This window comes from Phycomyces blakesleeanus (assembly GCF_001638985.1).
Source record: "Phycomyces blakesleeanus NRRL 1555(-) unplaced genomic scaffold PHYBLscaffold_24, whole genome shotgun sequence".
Taxonomy (NCBI): Eukaryota; Fungi; Mucoromycota; class Mucoromycetes; order Mucorales; family Phycomycetaceae; genus Phycomyces; species Phycomyces blakesleeanus.
The window spans coordinates 141,580-163,583 of NW_017265157.1; the positions used below are offsets into that span (position 1 = coordinate 141,580).

Consider the following 22,004-nt stretch of genomic DNA (forward strand, 5'->3'; position numbering starts at 1 on the left):
TACAGTGTAAACCAACCATTACACAACAGGAATTTGAATTACAGGGATTTTAATAGTAACAGATATAAACAATATTTTTTTGTCTCTTTAATAAATAATACTCTCACAGTATCTACTTTTCTCATTATTGAGATACTAACTCATAAACAATCTCAAATACCTCAATGAGGGAGATGGGCCCACTGAGGGCATACAGTTGTTGTCCTATTGAACGTATTATTGGTGCGTATTGAGCTGCAATAGGGTCCCAGAAAGAAACAGAAAAAACATGGAGAATATCCTGTTTTGCAAGGCTGAGATAAGTCATTCTCTTGGTAGTGAGATTGTAACCAGAGAGCCAATAGACAGGAGGGCCAGCAACTTTGAGGCTGCAAGTAACAATGTTGCTGGTCCTCAGCTTTGGTCAAATCCAACCAGAAAAACTCTTGTTGCTGTGGCGAGCAAAACAGATATGAGCTACCATAATTTGGTCTGTTCTTTAGCAGATCTTTGGGGCCAAAATGCTGTGTCAATGGTTGAAGAAACCAACTGGGTCGTCTGTACCAGTAAGATGTGGAAGGACCAAGTAGTGTACAGAGCCTGGTCATCCTTTGGCAGCAGACATGTTTGAGCCAATGACCTTGTTGTGCTCAAACATCCATGAGGGTAAGTTGTATAAGCTATTTTTTATTTTGTTATAATATCAATCTTGTTCCAAATTTGTTTTTAAAAGGTATGGATTTGTTTGCAAGTTTTTCTCCTACTCTGTCTTAGGAGAAACCAGACTCTTCGCCATTGTTGACTATCTGTGTGGCATCCAGCCCAATAATGAGGGAATGTTCCTAGTATAAAAAAGTACTACAATCGGTGACAAGAAGGTGGTGGATGTGAAGTCCATCAAGGGGATGGCTAGTTTCATTCATGATGTAAATGACGAGATCATTTGACATGTAGTGAAGATTTCTCAAAGTCATTATCAGTAATTTTTTTCTCATATATTGTTTTTCTTTTCTTTTTTTCTTTTTTCTTTTCTTTCACATTACAAATATAACCTCTTTAATTTTTAAATATATCTTTATTTAAACTTATCAAGAAGTGTGTTGGTATTGTTATTAAAGTACAATATTAGGGGGTTTCACCAGCTTTGAATGTTGACTGTTGGATATAGTGATAGTTTAATTTGGAAAATGATTGGCTGTAACAAATCTTCAAAAAATTAAAAACGAGTATCCAAGCATCTAAAAAACTAGTTTGATACTCTAGATGTCATGACTTAGCCAAAATTTTGTAAATTTTGTACTTTATGTATGATTGATAGCGAAGTTCATATACACTACAGGAAAAAAAGTGGTCTTTTTGGTGGTCTTTTAGGTGGTATTTTAGGTGGTCTTTTGGGTGGCAGTTTTGGTAAAACCAGCAAAAAAACCATCCCTATTTTTGGAAATATAATTAGATCTCCGTTGACTGATAGATGTTAGGTTTTATTCATATCCCAATATTTAAATTTATGTATTATTCTTCTCGTTCTATTGGTAGAAAGAAAATAAAAAAGAGCTTTATTATTGGTATAGATGGAAAAAAAGAATCTTTGTATTGTCACTCATAAAATACTTTCGTTATACTGCTACTTTTAATTGGATAATATAAACTTTATTGCAGTATGCACATTGATAGTATTGGTCATTTAAACAAAAGCATTCTCTCAATTGGCTCTCATATATATATTCTGATTCATTCACAGTTTTAATTGGGCAAAAAAGTTTTATTTCATAGAAGATCATTATTTAAAAATGTTTTTATTGGTTGTTATAATAGAAATAATATTTTATTCATGAATCGTACTGGCTAAAATTCCTTCAGATTATTACATATTCTCACATTAATTACACAATTTATTGTACCTACCAGATATGAACTTACCAGAGTATTCTCGCTTCTTACGCCCTCTCCAGAGCTGGCTAACCCTTGCAATTGATGCCCAGTTTCTGTGGCATCTGGTAAAATCGATTCCATTGTCTCTGAGTATGATGGGATGATTGATACACAGCCTGTTTTTATCCTCTTGAGGAAGCAATGACCAGCCAGGGTTTGTTCCAAGATCCTGAACAGATGGAAGAGCTGCCAGTTGATCACATATGACCTTGGTACATGTGTTAACAATTCTCTTGGTTTCCTCGGTCAATTCTATTCTAAGATCGTCTGTTATCATCTTGTATATATGCTTTAAAGTTATATCGTTGATTTTTGATACGGGTCTTGGAATGATGCCAGTAAGAGTCTATTATGTTTGACATTAATTGAAAGGACTTTAGTTGTTATAGTATTTGCTTACACTGGTAGAGGTTACAATAGTTCTATCTGGAAATTCCCGATCTTTAAATTCATTGTAAAAACTTGTCATTTGAAGTTGCATCGCATCTTGTTTTTTTTCTAATGCTTCTTGACGGCCTAGCAATGCTTCTTGACCACTCTTTAGGGAAATAAGTGCAGCTTGTATTCCTTGAAGCAACTGAATCACTGTATTGTCTGTATTGTTCATAATTGTAAGAAAAAATCAGTTACGTGTTTGTTATAGAAAAAGAAAGAAAGAGAAATTTTTTTACCAGAAACTATTATTAGTTTCAAATCTTTAGCTTCCAATTTTTTAGCTTCAAATTATTAGTTTCAAATTATTTGTACAAATCTATTGGTTACTCCTGAAGAAACATTGATCTAGTAACTTCACTGATGACATACAGATACTTCTTTAAGATCCTGAGCATATATTCAGAATGCATATAACATCATTGTCTTTATATAATTAAGTATAAAGCTATACATTCAGAAAGTAATTAATTCTATTCTTACTTATATAACAAAGTTTTTTTTTTACCTACCTCAAACATGTCCAAAATTACAAAAGCCCCTTGTTACCAATGCCGTACTTGCAAGTCGACCTTTAATAACAGTCAAACATATAAAAGATGTCTCGAACGATGCATGACAAATAGGGCAGAATTACTTGCCAATGGCGAAGTTTCCCAAACTGTCTCTCTTCCTGATCAAAGCCAGTTTACATCAGCAATGGTTCCTAACTTGGCTTTTGGGTAAGCTTATCAAAAGCAAAAACACAAAACGATAGACAGTATATTAATTAGCTGTATACTTTGATAAACAAACAGAGAAAACATCAACACAAGCAGTAGTGAGGATATGGATATCATTGACAGTACTGAAGATGATGAGTCCATGGTGAGATACATGAATACATCTATATATCTAAAATCAATCAAAATTAGCAGCATCACGTGATATACGAATTTGCCTGTAAAACATTTATGAAATATGAAGATAAAGATAATGTTTATTTGTGATAATATTTATGATATTTATATTAATTTATAAGATGCCGCAGTATCCTAGATTCTAGTTAAGTCCTTTTGCTGCAGTATCTTGCTGAGCAATGGTTGTCTTCTTCTTCTTGGCCTTGCTCACCCAACTACTGCGGTTGGAGTAGTTGTTTCTGATTGGGTAGGATTGGAACTGAGTGCCAATTCCAATCCGCTCCTGACATTACTATGTCACATGGTATACCGAGATATTAACCCCTTGAATTTATTTTACAAACTATTGTCAAAAAACTTATATAACTATCAAACCAAACTCTAACTTTGAAAAAAAAAAACTGAAAAATAAAATGTCATCTACTCAACGTCGTTGTGCTGCTTGCCATATGCTTGGACATAGCAGAAGTACTTATAAGCAATGTCTCATGAACCCAAAGAACATTTCTCTTCACATTCCTCAAAAGAGAACTAATGTAGATGAATATCCTGCAGAAAGTAGCCAAAGTAACTATTTATTTATACACTTATGCGTATTACTGCAAGTATTATATATATTTTTTAATAATAAATGTGTTTATAAAAAAATAGCTGCTGCCTTGAGAATAAGAAGTGAGCCTGTCCAAGACCAAAATTTGGACATAGAAACATCGACTTTTATTTCAGTTTCTGAGTTGACTGAATTTCCACTCGCAAATGAGACTATTACTGAAGTTCTTGAAGCAGTCATGGAAGAAGAGATTGAGGAGACTTCATCCGATGAAGAAGTGACTGGAAGAGAAGAAGAAGTCGAGGAGATTTCAACTGTGAATAGAGGATCAATTTTACCCCATTGTCCTCACTGTAACGGAACTGATCATCGCCGAATTACAAGCAGATTTTGTCCAAACAATAACAGTAGCAGAGCAAGAGGATCTAGAAATCGAGGCAGAGGCTTGAATAATATTGCCCGACCCAGCTATTTCAGAACCAGCAGTTGATAACAGGGGAGATATGGATATTGAGTGTCAATTTTGTGGGGCAATGATGTGGGCACATGAAAAAAACAGTCGTTCTTCTTTAAGAAGCCCCATGTTCTCTATGTGTTGTAACAAAGGAAAGCATGTTCTCCCCCAAATTGAGCCAACACCTACAGGAATTGCTGAGCTTTTGAACTATAGAACACGTGATGGAAAGAAGTTTCTTGAAAACATTCGAAGCTATAATAGTACAATGAGCTTTACTTCTTTGGGAGCTAAAATTGATACCTCTGTTGGCAACAATATCAATAGGGCATACAACTTCCGGATTCACGGAACAATTTGTCATAGAATTGGATCTATTTTGCCAGTGACAGAATCTGATATCGCTCACCCAAAATTCGCTCAGATCTATATTTATGATAGTGCTGCTCAGATAGATCAAAGACAGTACCATTCCCCACAATTGGAGAGAAGTGTTTTGGAGAAGATTCAGTCCATTCTTATGGAAACAAATCCATTCGTACATCTCTTCAGAACAATGGATCAAATTTCTCGGGAAAAGGGACAATCTATAGATCTCACTTTGCGTTTAGTAGCTGAGGGGCCTCGGGATCAAAGACGGTACAATGCTCCAACTGCAAGTGAAATAGCAGTTCTTATTATGAATAATGAAGAGGGTACTTCAAGAGACATTGTGCTGCACACCAGAGCCAACTTCCAACAGAACATCAATGAGTACCACCAATCTTATGATGCTTTACACTATGTGCTACTCTTTCCACATGGTGAAGATGGTTGGACCATTGATGCCAGCTCATTGTCAGGAGAGCATGTCACAGTAATGCAATAGTACTCAAACCGTTTGATGTATCGACGCAACACACAGCACCTCCTCCATCTTTTTGGCCGTCTCTTTCAACAATATATTGTTGATATGTATGCCAAAGTTGAGCACGATCGGCTGCACTTCATCACCAGCAATCAAAATCGTCTCCGTGTAGATCTTTATAGTGGAATTCAGGATGCTGTTATCCATAACAATTGTAATCTTACAAATCTTGGAAAGAGAGTTATTCTTCCATCTTCTTTTATTGGTAGCCCCCGGTATATGACTCAACTTTATCAAGATTCAATGAGTATTGTGCGTCGTTTTAGCAAGCCTGATTTGTTCATAACTTTCACTTGCAATTCAAAGTGGCCAGAAATCACAAATTCCCTGTTGGCTGGGCAAAAAGCTAATGACAGACCAGATCTTTGTTCTCGGGTTTTCAATATGAAGCTCAAAGAGCTCATGATTGACCTTACAAAAAAAAATATTCTGGGGAAAGTTTTGGCCTTTATATATGTCATTGAATTCCAAAAGCGCGGACTTCCTCATGCCCACATTCTTTTGATTTTGCGACCACAAGATAAACCAAAAACAATAGAAGATTTTGACAGAATAGTTTCGGCTGAAATCCCAGATCCTGAAACTGAGCCATTGGCATATGAAACAGTAAAAAAATGCATGATGCATGGCTCATGCAGAAAGAAATATCCAAAAGCACCATGCATGAAGAATGTGATCTGTTCAAAGAATTATCCTAAAAAGCTTTGCAATGAGACTAGCGATGGTGGAAACGGATATCCTATTTATCAACGCAGTCGAAATGGAAGAGTTATTAGAAGAGGGCCAAAGATCATGGATAATGGATGGGTTGTTCCACACAATAGATACATATGTGCAAAATACAATGCTCATATAAATGTTGAGATTAGCACCTCTGTTTCTGCCGTAAAATACCTCTACAAATATGTATATAAAGGACATGACCGTGCAATGGCCCATGTGCAGCCTACACCCACCAATTCCGCTCCACAACAACAACAAGAGCATGTAAACAAAGTTAATGAGTTTCTTGATGCTCGGTATGTCTCCGCTTCTGAAGCATGCTGGAGAATATTTTCTTTCAAGCTTCATCAAGAGTATCCCAGCCATCAACGACTTTCAATCCATCTGGAAAATGCCCAACCCGTATATTATAATCCATCTTCTAACCCAGAGGATGTTGCAAATTCCAGAAAAAACACTACTTTAATGGGATATTTCGACTATAATGCTACACACCCATCATCTGAAAAACTTCTTTACGTCGACTTTCCTTCTCTTTATGTATGGAATACAAAAGAACGAAAATGGACAGCACGTAAGAGGTTTGATAAAGGAACGATTGGCAGAGTTTACACAGTGTCTCCGAGAGATATTGAAAAATATTCGTTACGATTACTGCTGCATAATGTTAAAGGGGCCAAAAGCTTTGAAGACATACGTACAGTAGAAGGATGTGTGTATGAAACAAACCAAGCTGCATGTCGTGCTCTGGGATTACTTTTGAATGATGATGAGTGGAGTAACTGTATGGAAGAGGCAGCAGCTCATCAGATCCCATTTTCTTTACGAAGACTCTTTGCTATTCTTTTGATTTTCTGTGCAGTATCAGATCCTTTCTCTTTGTGGCTTGCTCATCGCGATTCTATGATTGAAGATTATCTTCATTTGGCAAGAGAAAGTAGTGGAATTCCTGCGTTAGCCCCCACACAAGATATGTTTGACAGATGTTTATGGGATATCGAAAGTCATCTATCTGCCAACTCTATGTCTCTCATGTTGTTCACTGGATTTGTTCTTCCACCAATGCCTGACATCCAGCACTTTAGCCCAAATGGGCAAGATGTTCAAGCCATCATACAAGAACAAGAAGATTTATGCGATCAAGCCCAGCTTTTTCCAGATCCAGATACATTGACATTCAATAATTCACAAAGACGTGTCTATACAACAGTATTAAGTGCAATTGAAGAAAACGTGGGAGCCTCAAGATTGTACTTTGTCGATGGTCCAGGTGGGACGGGAAAGACATTTGTCTTTAATGCCTTGCTTCAAAAAACTTGCCAACAAGGAAAAATTGCTCTTGCAGTAGCAACAAGTGGAATTGCTGCATTGCTGCTAGACGGTGGGCGTACAGCACATTCCAGGTTTAAGATTCCAGTGCAAGTTGATCTTAACTCCTTATGCTCCATCAACGCAAACTCGCAAACGGCACAACTTATTAGAAGAACGGAATTGGTTATCTGGGACGAAGCTTCTATGATTAGTAAAGATGTTTTTAATACTGTAAGCAGATCCATGCAAGATATAATGAAGGCTGTTGATCCATTGCTTGAAAACGTTCCATTTGGAGGGAAGTTGTTTGTCTTTGGAGGCGATTTTTGGCAGGTCCTTCCTGTTATACCCAAGGCAACAAGAGCTCAGGTTGTAAGCCAATGTATCAAGAAAGCATCTGCATGGAGAAATGTAAAAACCTTGCGGCTTACAACAAACATGCGAATTGCCCAAGCAAATAATGAACAAGAAACATTAGAGCTTAGGGAATTTGGAGCATTTCTCTTGCAAGTTGGTAGTGGTTCTGCCCACACAACAGGCGGTGATGACACCATCCCAATTCCGCCCCATATGTTACTTTCTGGATGTAATCCTGCTGATCTGGCCAAAGCAGTTTTCCATGATCTCTCCTCTAATGCAGCCAACCCTCATTTCCTCATGGGCCGTGCTTTGCTTACTCCTAAGAATAAAGATGTCAAGAAACTCAATGATATTCTTCTGAGCCAGTTTCCTGGAGAGGCACGAGAGTTTAAGAGCGTCGACCAGGGAATTGATGAAGATGGTCAGTTGACATATCCAGTTGAGCTACTAAATACCATTGATCCTGGATCCCTACCACCTCACTCACTGTCCTTAAAAAAAGGATGTCCTATCATGCTTCTTCGCAATCTTGACCCAAAAAACGGCCTCTGTAATGGTACACACCTGATTTGCAACTCTTTTGGAACATCTGTCATCAGAGCAACAATTGTGACTGGATCAAATGCCGGGCAAGTATCTCTTATTCCAAGAATAAAGCTTAATCCATCTGGACCAAATGGTGAAATTGAATTCCAGCGGTTCCAATTTCCAGTTCGTCTTGCATTCGCAATGACAATAAACAAGTCACAAGGTCAAACTCTTGAGAGTGTTGGATTATATCTCCCTGCCCCAGTATTCTCCCATGGCCAGCTGTATGTTGCTCTATCCCGGGTCAGAAAACCTTCTACAATCAAGATAATGCTTGATACACCAGCAAATTCCAACGAAACAGCAAATACTGTATTTACAGACAATGTTGTATTTAAGGAAGTCTTTGACATTTAGTAAAAAATTATATATAACATACACTATAAACTCATCTAACCAATTTTTTTTGAATAATAAAACATCTATACATATCCTTTCTTTTCATATAATTCACTCAAATAAAATGTTTCTATTAATTGTGCTATACGGTACTTAGACTTCCAATAGGGAAGGGTTTTATATTAACTTCCGGTAGGCTCTGGGGCCCCCCCGAAGGGAGGGGGGAGGGGGGGGACCCCCCAAAGGGGGGGGGGGAGCACCGCTCCCCTAGTATATTATGATAATCATACTTATTGTTGTTTATCTTACTATAGTACGATTTTGGAGAAGAATGCGAGAATGTCATTGACGAAATTGAAGGCACCACACCCTCGCTAGTCTTTGATTTTAGCCAGCCTCTTCCTGTTCCCAGCAACGATGATAAAAAGAATCTCGCGTTCATGCAGTTGATCCAAGAGTTCGGAATTTCTCGTCGAGCCCACGAAAAGATTGTAGAACACTTCAACCAGATCCTTGATTTTTCTATCAATATTACATACCGAGCATGCAGCCCACACCTTGGAAACAAGCTTCTTGAGCGCTTCTCGGGTATCAAAGCAGACGGATACAACATTTGCATCAGAGGTTGTATGCAGTTCAACAATGAGAATGATATCGCATGCGTAAAATGCAGTGAAGCAAGATACAAAAATGGTCAAACTAGCAAAAGTGACACCAGGGTTCCTGTGAGATCGATTGTACAGCTTCCTTTGGTCAGACAGCTTGCTTTGTGCTTGGCTGATGACAAGACCAGGGCTGAAATGCTCTATTGTCATAACCACCAATCCAGCCAAGACGGGCAGAAAGCAGATGTTTTCGATGGTCATGTATACCAATCCATGAAGCATCTGTTTTCTGGTGAAAACGATATTGCGATTTCGTTGTCCATGGATGGGTTCAACCCACACAATGTACCTGGATCAGTAACCATTGTTCATGCAACTGTCTTGAACTTGAATCCGACGATCCGTTATGAGAAAAACAGGATGATCCAAATAGCAATGCTTCCTGGTTGCACTGGTCCCAGTGACATCTGGTCTTTTCTTGAGCCAACGCTGAGAGATCTCCGTTTGCTCCAGACAGAAGGCATGGAAGTAAAGACACCGACGACAACGATCAGGGCAAAGGTACATGTCCTCATGGCCACTGGCAATATTCCGGCTCTGGCAAAGCTGACATGCCATGTTGGCCACACGAGTAAGAATGGCTGTCATATTTGTCACGTAGTGGGCCAAACTCCTAAACATGGCCAGTACTTCCGCATGTTGCCTGGAACCCAGACGCGCTCACTGGAGAGTTTCAGAAACTACAATCTGGCAAGCAGTGAAGACAGAAAGGGGCTCAATGGTCAGTCACCGTTAGCCTCAATGGAAACATTCTCTGGCCCGTTTTTTTTTCGCGTTAGACGAGATGCATGGTCTGTGCCACGGAATCGGTAAACAGGTATGGGGACTTGTACGCGGAAAGTATGGAATCAAGCATCCTCTATGTCTTTCTCTTGCCACTCAAAGGGAGATTGGTGCTGCAATGGTAGCCGCAAAATCCACAATCCCTACATCGTTGCATGGTGCCTGGAGAGACGTGACAAAGAATGCCGGTTTCTTTAGAGCTGTGGATTGGGCAGACTTTTTACTCTTTGTTGTCCCCACGTTGGTTGCAGAGCGTGTCCAGGACTTGGTTGCCCGAAATACATTACTTGGCCTGGTTCAAACATGCAATTTACTCATGAGCTGGGAGTTATCAGCAGAGGATCAAACCTCGATAAGAAGGTATGTTTAATGCCATATTTTATTTCATTTTTCATAGTAATTTACTTTTACCTTTTTTCTTAGTAATCTTGTAGAATGGAACTTATTCCTAGAGAGTCTTCTTTCTACAGCAGATATTGACATTGGCGTGTTCACAATTAACCAGCACATTATTCAGCATTATCCTCAGATGATTGATCTATATGGCCCACCAAGAGCATATAGCACACGATCCGTGGAAAGAGACATTGGTGAGTACTCCAGGTCCATCAAGAGTAACTCCCAAGTCAGTGTCAATGCTGGAAATATCATGATCAGACTGGCGCAATCCCGGTGTGTAGCGGAACTGACAACCGTTGCAAACACAAAAACTCCACCAGCTAACCTTCTAGTTTACAGTGCATATACCAATGGGTGGCCTGTTACAGAAGGAGGTGATCCTGCCAATGCTGAGTGTGAGATTGAGTTCTGGGGGCCTTTGAAGAATTTAACAATTTTCGATAGCTTTGAAGATAGATCTCATCTTTCATTGCTTCTTAAAACGTTTTATGATTTGAAGGGGGAAGAATGTAGTATGCTTGAGCCTTCCATAAATACAAGCCGCAAGGCCTATCTTAATGGTTGTGTTATTGATGCTGCATTCAACCAAAGTTCTACAAGAGAGGCATGTCATGTTCATGTGCAGCTACAAGTAGACATGAACTCCAGAAGATCCCGCTCTTACCGTTCAGGATATAAGCATTTCTTCGGAAAGGTGGTTATATTCTTCCAACATGTACACAACTCGAAGAGATGGTCACTAGCTCTCATAACCATATATAGTGTGCATTTGAAAAATGGATTGCCTATTACATCTGTAGTAAAGCCAAAGACTATAGTGATTCATGCCAGTGACATTGTAGAGTTGGTTGGCTTGGTGCCATCAAATGTCAATGGTAGCCATTACATCATTTGGCCTAGCCTTAAATGTGGCCCAAAATTGACACTTGGTGCCTTAAGTGATATATAATTTGTTTTTTTTTTTTGTAATAAATTTTTCTTTTTTTTCAAATTGTCTTAACAAATTTTATCCAAGCAGCAGAAAGTTTAGATATTTTCTTTTTTTTTATTTCTGACATTCAATATTTCTCAATTCCAATATATATTTCCCAAAAATGTAAGATGTTTAATTAGAATGGACATTTGTCCCTCCTGAGATTTAATTTTAAGTGATTCATTTACTTTTTATCAACCATTTCAAAGAACAAAGATTTTCTTGTTTCAACTTGGATTTTTGGTGATTTTTTGATTATTATAGGCCAAAAATGAAGTCACAAATTCAAAAAAGACCACCTTTTTCCCATAGTGATAGAAGCAAAGTCAAAAATAAAACGTAATTAATCTACATAAAAGTAGTTGTCTTGATATCAAATTATAGAAGTCTAACTTACTTGTGAGAAATTTGGGCATAGGCACTATATTTATGGGCTCTCTAATCAAGCATATTGTATATATGAGCTTTGACATATATGAGAGAAAACATATCAACCAAGGGTCATTAGGGGGTTTCACCAGTCTTTTTTTGATACTTATTATTATTGGCTGGTGCTTAAACTACCACTATATTCAACAGTCAACATCCAAAGCTGGTGAAACCCCCTATTATATAAAAATAGATACGTGTCCATATTCAAGATATGAATAATCTATAGGATGTATTTGTCATTTATCCAATTTTGTAAACTGATGCATGTCCAAATTTAAGATGTGAGTAGTTTATTGGATGTGTTTGTCACTTTATCCAATTTTGTAAACTGATAAGCAGTTTTGTAATGACTATAAATAATGGGTTTGAATTAGAGGCTAGTTTAGGCAACTTGTCAATAAGACCGAAGTTTAAGCTTAAGAAAGATGATCTTTTATTGAGAAGAGGTGATGGGTATTTATATGAGTAGAAGATGGGCAGAGATACAGACAGAAGATAATAGAGAAGAATGTTATGCAATTATATGTACCTACTTGCAGTAGTCCTTTACTACTGCAAGCAGTACATTCTATCAGAGGTACAATATCTTGACCTTCACACAACAGTTTTACATACTATATTTATCTAAAATGACCTTCTAGCTTAAAAGTAAAACAATCATATTTGAATATCAGCTTCCATGTACTAAAATAGGTTTAGTACATACTAAACTTAGTAAGTGCGTGTTGGACTTTTATGAGTTATGATTTTTGGACAGAAAGTTACGAGTATAAAAAAATACTCGTTATTCATTTTCTACAGTGAGTGTTATAGCATTGGAAAAATAACTCATGTCAAGTCTCGATCTGGTATTTCTTTTCTGGCGCTTATAACTAAGTCGCAGAATCAATACCACTGGGGATTGTTAAGTTTTTAAGAATAGTTTTTAGATAAGAATAAAGATGATTTTTATTAAATGTAATTCTTGACTATTTATACAAAACAATTGTTGTTTTCTGGCTAAAAGAATAGCTACGATAATATGTCTTACATAGTAGTTATCTAGTAATATCTCTACAAGTATATTCCTCAACTCCAACATCTAAAACAAAGACAAAAGACCAATCGGCGAAGTCAAGATCTTTTATCCTAAAAAGTCAACTGTTACTGGTTGTTTGTAACTTCTGATTTTGGTCACCAATGTCAACTATGACACAACAACATTACCAAAATGGTTAAAAATTTGATTTCTGCCAGACTTGAACTGGCGACCGTCTGTGTGTTAGACAGACGTGATAACCAACTACACCAAGAAACCACACTCTCTTCCACAACCAAATTATTTTTTGAATTCAAACCCAGCACAGTTTTACTTTTACCTCTTTTTCTCTATAACTACTATATCAAACCTATCTGTTTTTTGCAGCAGGATTGATTGTCATAGTTGTTTTTATATATCTACCAATTTTCATTTTTTTTAATTGACTTTTTTTCAAATTGTTGGAATCATCATTGCAATCATCTTCACATCTGCGCCGAAATCACTCAAGATTGTCAGCATCTCCAACTACATCTCAATTGCCTGTACCTCTGTTATCGTCTCCAGCTCTTTTCTCCTTCTCTGAAGGTGGTTCTGGTGTTTTACCATCAACTTCGCACTTTTTTGTCCCAGTTTCAGACCTTTCTTTTTCTGCTTTGCCTGCTCCTGGTTCCCACGAAATTTTTTTTCAAGCTCCTCCAACAATGATTGGTTCCCAAAAACAGGTGATTAATTCCACTGGCTGCCCTACTCCCACTGCTCTCATTTTGTCTGGCCTCAAGGCAGACTTTAAAAAATTGCACAATGTTTTGTCCTGTTCACGTTGCCAGACTACAGGCAAAATTGTTTCCAATGGGTCTACTTCTCGTACTGGTAGCCCACAGTTTAAATGCAAATGTGATGCAACATTTACTGCTTCATCCATGCAATCTTTGATCAATGCAGTCCAACACAAAATTCCTGAAGTTCGTTCTGCAAGTGAGCCTGTTGTGTCCCCTTCTGTTTCCATCTTGGGTCATAGTATTTCCATGGCAGATATCTATGAAATTGAATCTGACGTTGCACCTGTTTTTCCAACTGTAATGCCCACTCTTCAGGATATTTGGGACCGTTTCCAGGTTTATGATGAACGTCTTTCTGCATTGGAGGCTGTTCAAAAAGAGAATATTGAGTTGCATAAGGCTCTTGCTACTGCAAACGCCACTATTGCACGTTTGACAAAGGAGAATGTTGATTTTTCTGTTGGTGCTGCAGCATCCAAATATGCTACTATTGCTGCCTCTGTTCCAGTTGTTTCTCAGGCTGATTTTCCATCACTTCCTGCATCCCCGACCCATCATTCCACTGAACCCACCAAGACTTTCGTTTCTAAAACACCACGTAAAAGGGCTCCAACTGCTAGGGCCATTGCTGCTGTTGTTCGTGGCATGACAATTAAAGAAAATGCTGATCAGGGGTTTCAAATTGTTTATGTACCTAATGCTATCCGTCTCCCCATTAGTACTCAATGTCAACGTCTTAGGAAATTAAAGATAGACAATGCATGTGTGCTGGATCTCCACTATCCTGATCGTAAGGTGATGGGAATGCTTGTACATAATGAGTATGCTCCTGAGCTCAAGACTATCTTGGCGAGTTATGGTGTTACTACTTTGGATAACTTTGATCCTCTGGACCCTGTTCACCTCCATGACCCAGCTCTGGCCTCTCTTTCACTTGATGATAGGGCAACAAAAGCTATACATGTTCACAATGATCGTATGCTACGTGCCATTGAATTCATTAGGGCTCCTGTCAAGTTTGCTGTTGCACGTTCCTTTTGCTCTCAGGGATGGATTAGTGATGACCAACTAGCTGAGATGGTTCCCCCACGACCCACCAAAAAAGACTTGGACATCTCTATACATACTGCCAGCATCACCATCCCTTCATTCTCTGATCTATGAATCCAGTAACAATTACATTATGGAATGCAAATGGTCTTGCAAAACAGACCATACCTACGATCCTTTCATACGCTCCACTTACTTCCCTTCTTTTTATCACTGAAACATGGCTTTTGTCCCCCCATCGTTATCCTACTTCTTGGCAGCAGTACCATACCTATGGTCAGTCTGTCCCCAATGCTAGCCGTGGCTGCATGGGTATTTCTCTTCTTGTAAATCCTTCTTTCCCTTACCCCATTTCTATTGTTCCTTCTTCTTCTCCTTATGTTCTTTCTTGTATTGTATTTGATTGTCTTATTCATTGCATTTATCTTCCCCCTTCTCTTTCTGATGATGATGCAATTTCTATTCTTTATGACCTCCCCCTCTCTTCTTCTTCTATTCCTTCTTCTAACACTATTTTTTGTGGTGATTTTAATTCACGTATGGGATCCTTTCTTGGTGACCATGCTATCACTTCGCAAGGAACTTCTTTTCTTCAGTGGATCCAGGCAACTGGTCTCACTTGTTGGAATGAATTACTTGCATTTGGTATTCCTATCTTTCTTTCTGGTAGCTCTGGTACCTCACGTTCCAGTGTCATTGATTTATTTCTTTCTACGTCCCCCCTTCTCAATCCTTCTATGCAAATTTGTTTTGATCTTTCTTTAGGCTCTGATCACAAAATGGTCAACCTCACTTTCACTCCCTATGTTTTACCTCCCCCTCCCCCTACTAACCATCCGCGCCTACTTTGGAATCTTTCCAAGCTTGCTCAGCCTGACACTCTCAAGATCTACATTGATACAGCTTCTGGGTCATTGGACAATCTGACAGAGCAGTTCAGTGCTTTCCTTTCTTCTTCTCCTCCTCCTGTAGATTCTCTGTGCTCTGCTTTTGCTCAAGCTATCTATGATGCTCTGGACACTGCTGTTGGTCGTCGTACACCACGTATCATGCAAAAGTACTGGTTCTGGTCAGTGGATCTTCAAGAAGCAATGGATCTGAGAGAACGCAGCTACCAACACTGGCGTCATTCTAGTGGTTTGCAGAAGGCTATATGCTGGATGCGCCATCAGGATGCATGTCATGCTGTTAGGTTATCAGTCCAGCATCGTCGATGTGAAACATGGAAAGAATTCTGCAACAAATTGGCAACACAAGACTTTGCAAAGACCACAGCAACAATGAAACGTATTAAAAGCCATCATCAAACCAGTCCTGTCTTTGTGGATCCGGGTGGACCTCAAGTAGCTGCTAACAAAATGGCTGATCATCTTCAACAGATTTTCTCAGGTCAATTTCTTCCTGTACGCCGCCCTCCAGACCAGACAGTGATGATTTCATCACCAATTGCAATTGATGAATCGTGTCCTTTTACTCATCTTTCTGTAGAGAGTGCAATTCTCAAGCTTCCTACACGCAAGGCTCCTGATGTTGACCATCTTCATGCTGAAATGCTTCACCCAATTGTTAAGCAAGTCTCTCCTGTTCTTTGTCTTTTGTTCCAGCTTTGTTGGCAATGGGGTTCTGCACCTCTTGCATGGCGTACTGCACAAATTGTCCCCATCTTTAAAAAGGGTGATACTCATGACCCTGCTAACTATCGTCCCATTAGCTTAACGTCTATCCTGAGAAAAGCCATGGAATATTGTCTACAGTTTCCTCTTGAAGATGTGTCTCCAACAATTGATATTGCACAGGGTGGATTCCAACGTCAACATAGCTCCCTTGATCAAGTTCTTTGTCTCCATGAGATGGTCCATCGTCACACAGCTCTATTCAAAGCACCACCAGTCTTGGCTTTTCTTGATATCAAGTCTGCATATGACACTGTTGATCGTTCTGTAGTATAGACATTGTTACGTCCTCTTGCCTCTGATGCTATGTTAGCTTTGTTACAAAGTCTTTTTCACAATGTTCAAGTTGAGGTGTTGCTTTCTGGTGCAACATCCAGATCATTCCAACCATTGACTGGCGTTATGCAAGGATCTGTGCTTTCTCCCCACCTTTATTCTGTGTACATAAATTCTCTACCAGTTGCTCTTCGTGCTGCAGGGGAACTTTGTCACACAGTATTTAATCAGACTGCTGCCACAAGACTCAATGATCAATTAGTCAATTCACTACTTTTTGCTGACGATGTTGCCATCATTGCTATACCAGAAGCTATGCCTGTCATTCTGAATTCTGCTGAACAACATTCTCAAGAGCTAGGATATCGTTGGAGTCCCACCAAGTGCATGATCCTTCACCATTCTTGTTCTCTTTCTCCTTTGTCATTCTCTCTCTACAATGTGCCTATTCCTCATGCTCATTCGTTTCCTTACCTTGGTGTTCCCTTCTCAGCAAAGGGGACTATTGATCCATCTCTTCTCATCTCTCGTAATTGTGTCTCTGCTATCAACAGCATGCGTGCTCTCCAATCACTTGGTGTCAATCACACTGGGTTGTCACGTCTACTCTCAATTCGTTTGTATCACCAGTTTATTCGTCCACAATTTGAGTATGGCCTGGCAATATCCTGCTTCAACATCAAACAAGTTGCTGTGCTTGAAAAGGCCCAGAACACATGCTTACGCATGATTTTTGGAGGTCACTCCACATCTTCTACATCTGTTTTCCGTCACCTTGGGAATCTTTCTAGCATGAGGGAGAGGATCTTGACTCTTGGTTTCAAGTTTGTATATCGTGCTTTCTGGTTGCCTGATGAGGCTCTGTTTACTCTTCTTCGACCTGTTCTTACAAACCCAGCACACCAATGGTTTAAGCTTTTAGCTAATCCCATTTGGTTGTCTCTCTCCAATCGTCAGAATGCTGATTCTAAAGCTTGCAAGCATGCCATTCGTTCATTTTTGAACCAGGGCCTCTTCTTGCAACGCTCTCAACAAATACTTCTCTCTGCTTGCCGTCCTTCTCCTGGTGTTGACCCTATTCTCTGGCTTCCCATGACTAACTATGAACGTAGTAGATTCATACGCTGGCGTATGGGATGGCTTCCTGGACGTCCTCAACCTTGTTTCTGTGGATTGCATACCACCAGCCGTCATCATATCATTGAGTGCACTGGAGCTGCAATTCGTCTCCATCTCTATTCTACAGTACAACCCAATCCAATTGATTATGTACTCAATATGCTGCCTATGAAGAAACTTAAAAACAACAAGAACAATGCCTTCTGGATCTTTACTTGGCCAATTCTTTGTAGAATAATGTTGGACATAGAACAGATCTGTCTCCCTGGGGTTGATCTTGCTGATCATGCTGCAACAGACAGAGGACAACTCTTCTTAAACTGGCTACCCAAATGAGACTGGCCATCTCCTTTTATTTTTAGTTTAGATCTGTATTAGTCTTAGTTTCTATTTATTGCATGAATTTCATGCATGCTTCATATTTTATCCTTATCTCCCTTTTTTTGTATCCCCTAGCTTAGTTTCCCTTTCTAGTTTTTCCCATTTTCCCCCTTGGGTTTTTTTCCTATCTTTTATTTTTACTTGTACTCTTAAAGATGGGCAATAGCTCTACAGTGCGTGTGCCCACTAGTCTTTCAATAAAAAGCTTTTATCTATACCAAGAAACTAATACTTTCTTTGATATTTGTGGTACTTTGTTGTGTGTATGATGTGTACAAGAAAAGCAAAGTAAGGGTAATAATAGAAATTGAAATCTGTCATGAGATAGGGTTTTTTATATAGGAAAACAGTTTTATAAAAATATAAAATAAATAAAAGAAATAATTTCTACAAGGGAAAAATAGAAGAAATTTCAGAAGAAAAAGAATATTTTAAACTAGCAAAAGGAAACAAATAACACTTATATAAAATAGATTAAGTTAAGGGAAATATTTAGAAAATAAAAAATTGAAAATTAACTAAGGCAATTTCTAAGGTAATTTTAAGTTGAAAATAAAGGGAAAAATTCAACAAAGCAAAAATCATAAAATTTGATGGGAAGAAAAATAATAGAAAATAGTCAATCTTCTATAAAAATTTGACAAAGAAAAACAGTAAACAGAAGAAAAATTTACAAGAGAGATCAGAGAAAATAGGTGGCATCTTTAAAGAAAACTTTTGTATCAGAAAAATTTAACAATTGTAATAAAAAATAGATAAAATAATTGTAATCAAGATTTGTCATGAAAACAAAATAAATGAAGTTATAATATATAACTACAGAGAATGAAAAAGATTGGGAAGACGTATGTTATAAAGAAATAGAAAAGCTACAGTTAACAATTTTGGTAAAGTAGTACTGAGAAGAAAACATCATATTTAGTGCATAAGAAAGATAAAAAAATTAAAAGGAGAGAGAAAATAATTTCAGAAAAGAATAAAGGGAAAGGAAATTGGTTTTCAGAAAAGAGGAAGAAGAATAAAAATAAAAATAACAAGAAGTCAAATATTTAGAATGAGAAATAAAAATAATATAAATAAAATTAAAATATAAAATGTAAAATTAGAATTGGGGGTTTGAGACTTTGGGACTAATTAAAAGATTGAAATCAATTGAAAAAGAGGCTGATACCACAGCCAATAAAAGTCATAATGCACTGTGTCTTTACTGATGCGTGATGTGTTAGGTTTGTTATAGATTGTAACAGATTACTTGGCAAATAAATACAATAATAATAGAATAGAATAGAAGACATATACAGTAAAAGACGACAAACAGTGATAGTTGACAGATAAGAAAAGAGAGAACAACCAATAGAATCATTGTTAAAGGTGAGAGACAGAGAAAGATGTATGAAAAGAGAATGACCAAACAGAAAAAGTAATAACTGACAAGGAGACCAAAACCAACAAACAGCCTTTCTAAAACCAAGGAACCGATACATTATGTTACAGGATGGTATAAATCACAAAGAGAAAAAAACAAGAAAAAGATAATGAATTGGATAATAGAAGTTTGGAAAAATAAAGATAGTAAAAATAGAATGATGAATAATCAATATGGCAGAGATAAAATATATGAATAAAGATATGGTAGAAATATAATAATAAAAGTACTGATGTTGCACGGAGATGTTGGCAAGATGAATTGTGTGCATTGTAGAAAAGGAATATTATTAGTATGGGAGACCATGATTTCGAATGAGTACAATGTGGATGAATATATTAACAAGGGAAAAGGAAAAAGTATTGTGTGTAGAAGGAACAGAGAATGGAAATGAGATTTTTCCTGTGTACAGAAAAATTCTCCTCTTACCACCAAGGGCACAGCACCACATCAACAAATCATTGACGTCAGTCTCTCATAACTGGGACAACATGTCGCAACAAACTGCTGGACAAACCCACTGAGCAGACTGACCTTCCAGTATCAGACACCACGACATGGCTAAAAGCTGGACCTGCCCACAACACATGTGACATTATGATGTGTAATGTGTTTGTTTGTTGTGAATTGCAACAATATCACTTGGCAAATAAATGTAATGTGAATTATGAAATACAAGAAGAAGAATACAGAAAGAATTGGAAAGAATAGGTAATTTGACAGATAAGAATTGGTGACAGACAGATAAAAAAAAATAGAAAGAAGATAAAAATGGGAATTGTGACAACAACAAAATTTGAGAAAGATAGAAAAGATAAAACAGAGAAACAAAATATACCAATATCAATAGAAAACACTCCAAAGAACAAGAACACTATATATGAATGAAGAATAATGATAATAATGGACAAAATAAAATAAGATTCAGGATAGAATGATGATTTTATTGATTGAACAGGTTGTTTCTTTTATAAACAGAAATGTTTAGTTAAAATAATTTTTTGAGGGAAAGAAAAGAAAGTCAAGTAAAAAAATTTCACTACATATAACTGGTGTTGATAGTAGAGATGGAATAGATAAATATAATAAAAATATAAAGACAATGAATAAAAGTATAGTAAAAATATAATAATTTAATAAAGATAAAGTAAAAATATAATGAGATAGAATAGAAGTAATAAAATAATAACAATATAGTGAAGTAAAGTAAAAAATATAGTAATAGTATAATAATGAAGTCTAATAAAAATATAATAAAAATATTATAAATAAATATCGGTGATAAAGAAGTATATAGAATTAGGAGAAAGAAGTGTAACTTTTAGTGGGTGATAGGCATTTTGGAGGTGACGATGTAGATGGGTATTCTAATTATTTAAGAGGTGGAATATAATTGGGGGTTTGCATATAAGGCGTATCAGAAACAAGATTTCCCAAGAAACCTGGGGGGACCACTCCTGTTCCTTGAGACACATCACTTGGTCGACTCACTGTCAACGTCAACACCCACAAGTCCAGCATCACCTGTCACAGCTTATCACCAGACCAAACCACCAAAGAGACCCACCATATGGTGCCTTTTACCAGACACAGGCCAAAACTGGACTTGTTTTTAACACACGTGACAATTACCGTCGCATGTGATATGTAGTTGTGTGTAGAAGATGTACAAGAAAAGATAATTGTATATAAGAAAAGGAATTGAAAAGAGGAATTGAGGGTTTGGGTTCGATATCGGATAAATTGAGGTGATAAAATAGTCTCTTTGTTATCAAATAGACTAGTTAAAGAAATTAAAAGGGAAACTAACACTAAGGTAAGAGTGTAAATAATTTAAATGATTAGAGAAATAGTTAAACTAAAAGAAGTGAAGTAAATAATACTAATTCTAAAGAGTTAACTATGAGAAAGAAATATTTAATAGAGTAAAAGATTTAGCTAAAGAGAAATTTACTATGGTAAATTTACTAAGAGATAAGTAAAAGGGAAAACCGGGACAAAATAATAAAATGAAAGAAATTTCACAAAAGAGAGCAGAGATAATAGACAGCATCTTGAAGAAAACTTGTATCAGAAAAATTCGACAGTTGTTTATTGATTGATTTTAGAGAGATATTTATACTAATTTATGGATAAAATATATGGCAAACATAGGCTAGATAAAACTCAATGAGATAATCATAAATAAAAATATAAAGAAAAATAACTATATAAATATTTTGTCATGAAAGAAGAAAATAGATAAAGTTATAATATATAACTACAAGAAAAGAAAAATATCAGAAAGAAGTATGTTATAAATAAAGGAAAAAACTATTCAGTTAACAATTTTGATAAAGTAGTGTTTCAGAGGAAGCATCACATTTAGTGTGCAGGAATAAAATAAAAAGAAAAGGGAGAAAACAATTTCATGAAAAATAAAGGGGAAAAGATTTTAATTTTCAGAAAATTGCACTGCAAAAATGATCCTCTTTCACACAGGGAAATTAAACTAATTATGTGTGAAAGAATAGGGTAAAATTCCATCTCAGTCAGTTTTTGTGAATAAAGTAT

General features: G+C 37.1%; 7 protein-coding genes and 1 non-coding gene across 8 annotated transcripts; 6 read left to right on the forward strand and 2 right to left on the reverse strand.

The window, feature by feature from the left end:
• Nucleotides 1–268: 268 nt before the first annotated feature.
• PHYBLDRAFT_73920 (hypothetical protein) lies at nucleotides 269–1,457 on the forward strand (the record flags this gene model as incomplete). Its single annotated transcript, XM_018442944.1, has 3 exons — nucleotides 269–545; nucleotides 577–645; nucleotides 1,351–1,457. 3 exons carry the CDS (start codon nucleotides 269–271, stop codon nucleotides 1,455–1,457), a joined length of 453 nt encoding a protein of 150 aa, XP_018286603.1.
• Nucleotides 1,458–1,804: 347 nt separating this feature from the next.
• Nucleotides 1,805–2,518, reverse strand: PHYBLDRAFT_172986 (hypothetical protein; the record flags this gene model as incomplete). Its single annotated transcript, XM_018436918.1, has 3 exons — nucleotides 1,805–1,833; nucleotides 1,900–2,257; nucleotides 2,312–2,518. 3 exons carry the CDS (start codon nucleotides 2,516–2,518, stop codon nucleotides 1,805–1,807), a joined length of 594 nt encoding a protein of 197 aa, XP_018286604.1.
• Nucleotides 2,519–2,862: 344 nt separating this feature from the next.
• On the forward strand, nucleotides 2,863–3,388 carry PHYBLDRAFT_150161 (hypothetical protein; the record flags this gene model as incomplete). Its single annotated transcript, XM_018432419.1, has 3 exons — nucleotides 2,863–3,065; nucleotides 3,141–3,210; nucleotides 3,365–3,388. 3 exons carry the CDS (start codon nucleotides 2,863–2,865, stop codon nucleotides 3,386–3,388), a joined length of 297 nt encoding a protein of 98 aa, XP_018286605.1.
• Nucleotides 3,389–3,655: 267 nt separating this feature from the next.
• Nucleotides 3,656–5,114, forward strand: PHYBLDRAFT_172987 (hypothetical protein; the record flags this gene model as incomplete). The annotated part of the gene is made up of 3 exons (XM_018436919.1): nucleotides 3,656–3,809; nucleotides 3,894–4,145; nucleotides 4,261–5,114. 3 exons carry the CDS (start codon nucleotides 3,656–3,658, stop codon nucleotides 5,112–5,114), a joined length of 1,260 nt encoding a protein of 419 aa, XP_018286606.1.
• Nucleotides 5,115–8,276: 3,162 nt separating this feature from the next.
• Nucleotides 8,277–11,270, forward strand: PHYBLDRAFT_172988 (hypothetical protein; the record flags this gene model as incomplete). The annotated part of the gene is made up of 5 exons (XM_018436920.1): nucleotides 8,277–8,491; nucleotides 8,866–9,226; nucleotides 9,767–9,860; nucleotides 9,919–10,282; nucleotides 10,346–11,270. The coding sequence occupies 5 exons, from the start codon at nucleotides 8,277–8,279 to the stop codon at nucleotides 11,268–11,270; spliced, it is 1,959 nt and encodes a 652-aa protein (XP_018286607.1).
• Nucleotides 11,271–12,072: 802 nt separating this feature from the next.
• PHYBLDRAFT_172989 (hypothetical protein) lies at nucleotides 12,073–14,690 on the forward strand (the record flags this gene model as incomplete). Its single annotated transcript, XM_018436921.1, has 2 exons — nucleotides 12,073–12,179; nucleotides 13,256–14,690. 2 exons carry the CDS (start codon nucleotides 12,073–12,075, stop codon nucleotides 14,688–14,690), a joined length of 1,542 nt encoding a protein of 513 aa, XP_018286608.1.
• PHYBLDRAFT_t217 lies at nucleotides 12,950–13,023 on the reverse strand. The gene has a single exon. It is a non-coding gene; the product is annotated as a tRNA-Val (tRNA).
• Nucleotides 14,691–16,555: 1,865 nt separating the features above from the next.
• On the forward strand, nucleotides 16,556–17,980 carry PHYBLDRAFT_150163 (hypothetical protein; the record flags this gene model as incomplete). The annotated part of the gene is made up of 1 exon (XM_018432420.1): nucleotides 16,556–17,980. One exon carries the CDS (start codon nucleotides 16,556–16,558, stop codon nucleotides 17,978–17,980), a length of 1,425 nt encoding a protein of 474 aa, XP_018286609.1.
• Nucleotides 17,981–22,004: the final 4,024 nt, after the last annotated feature.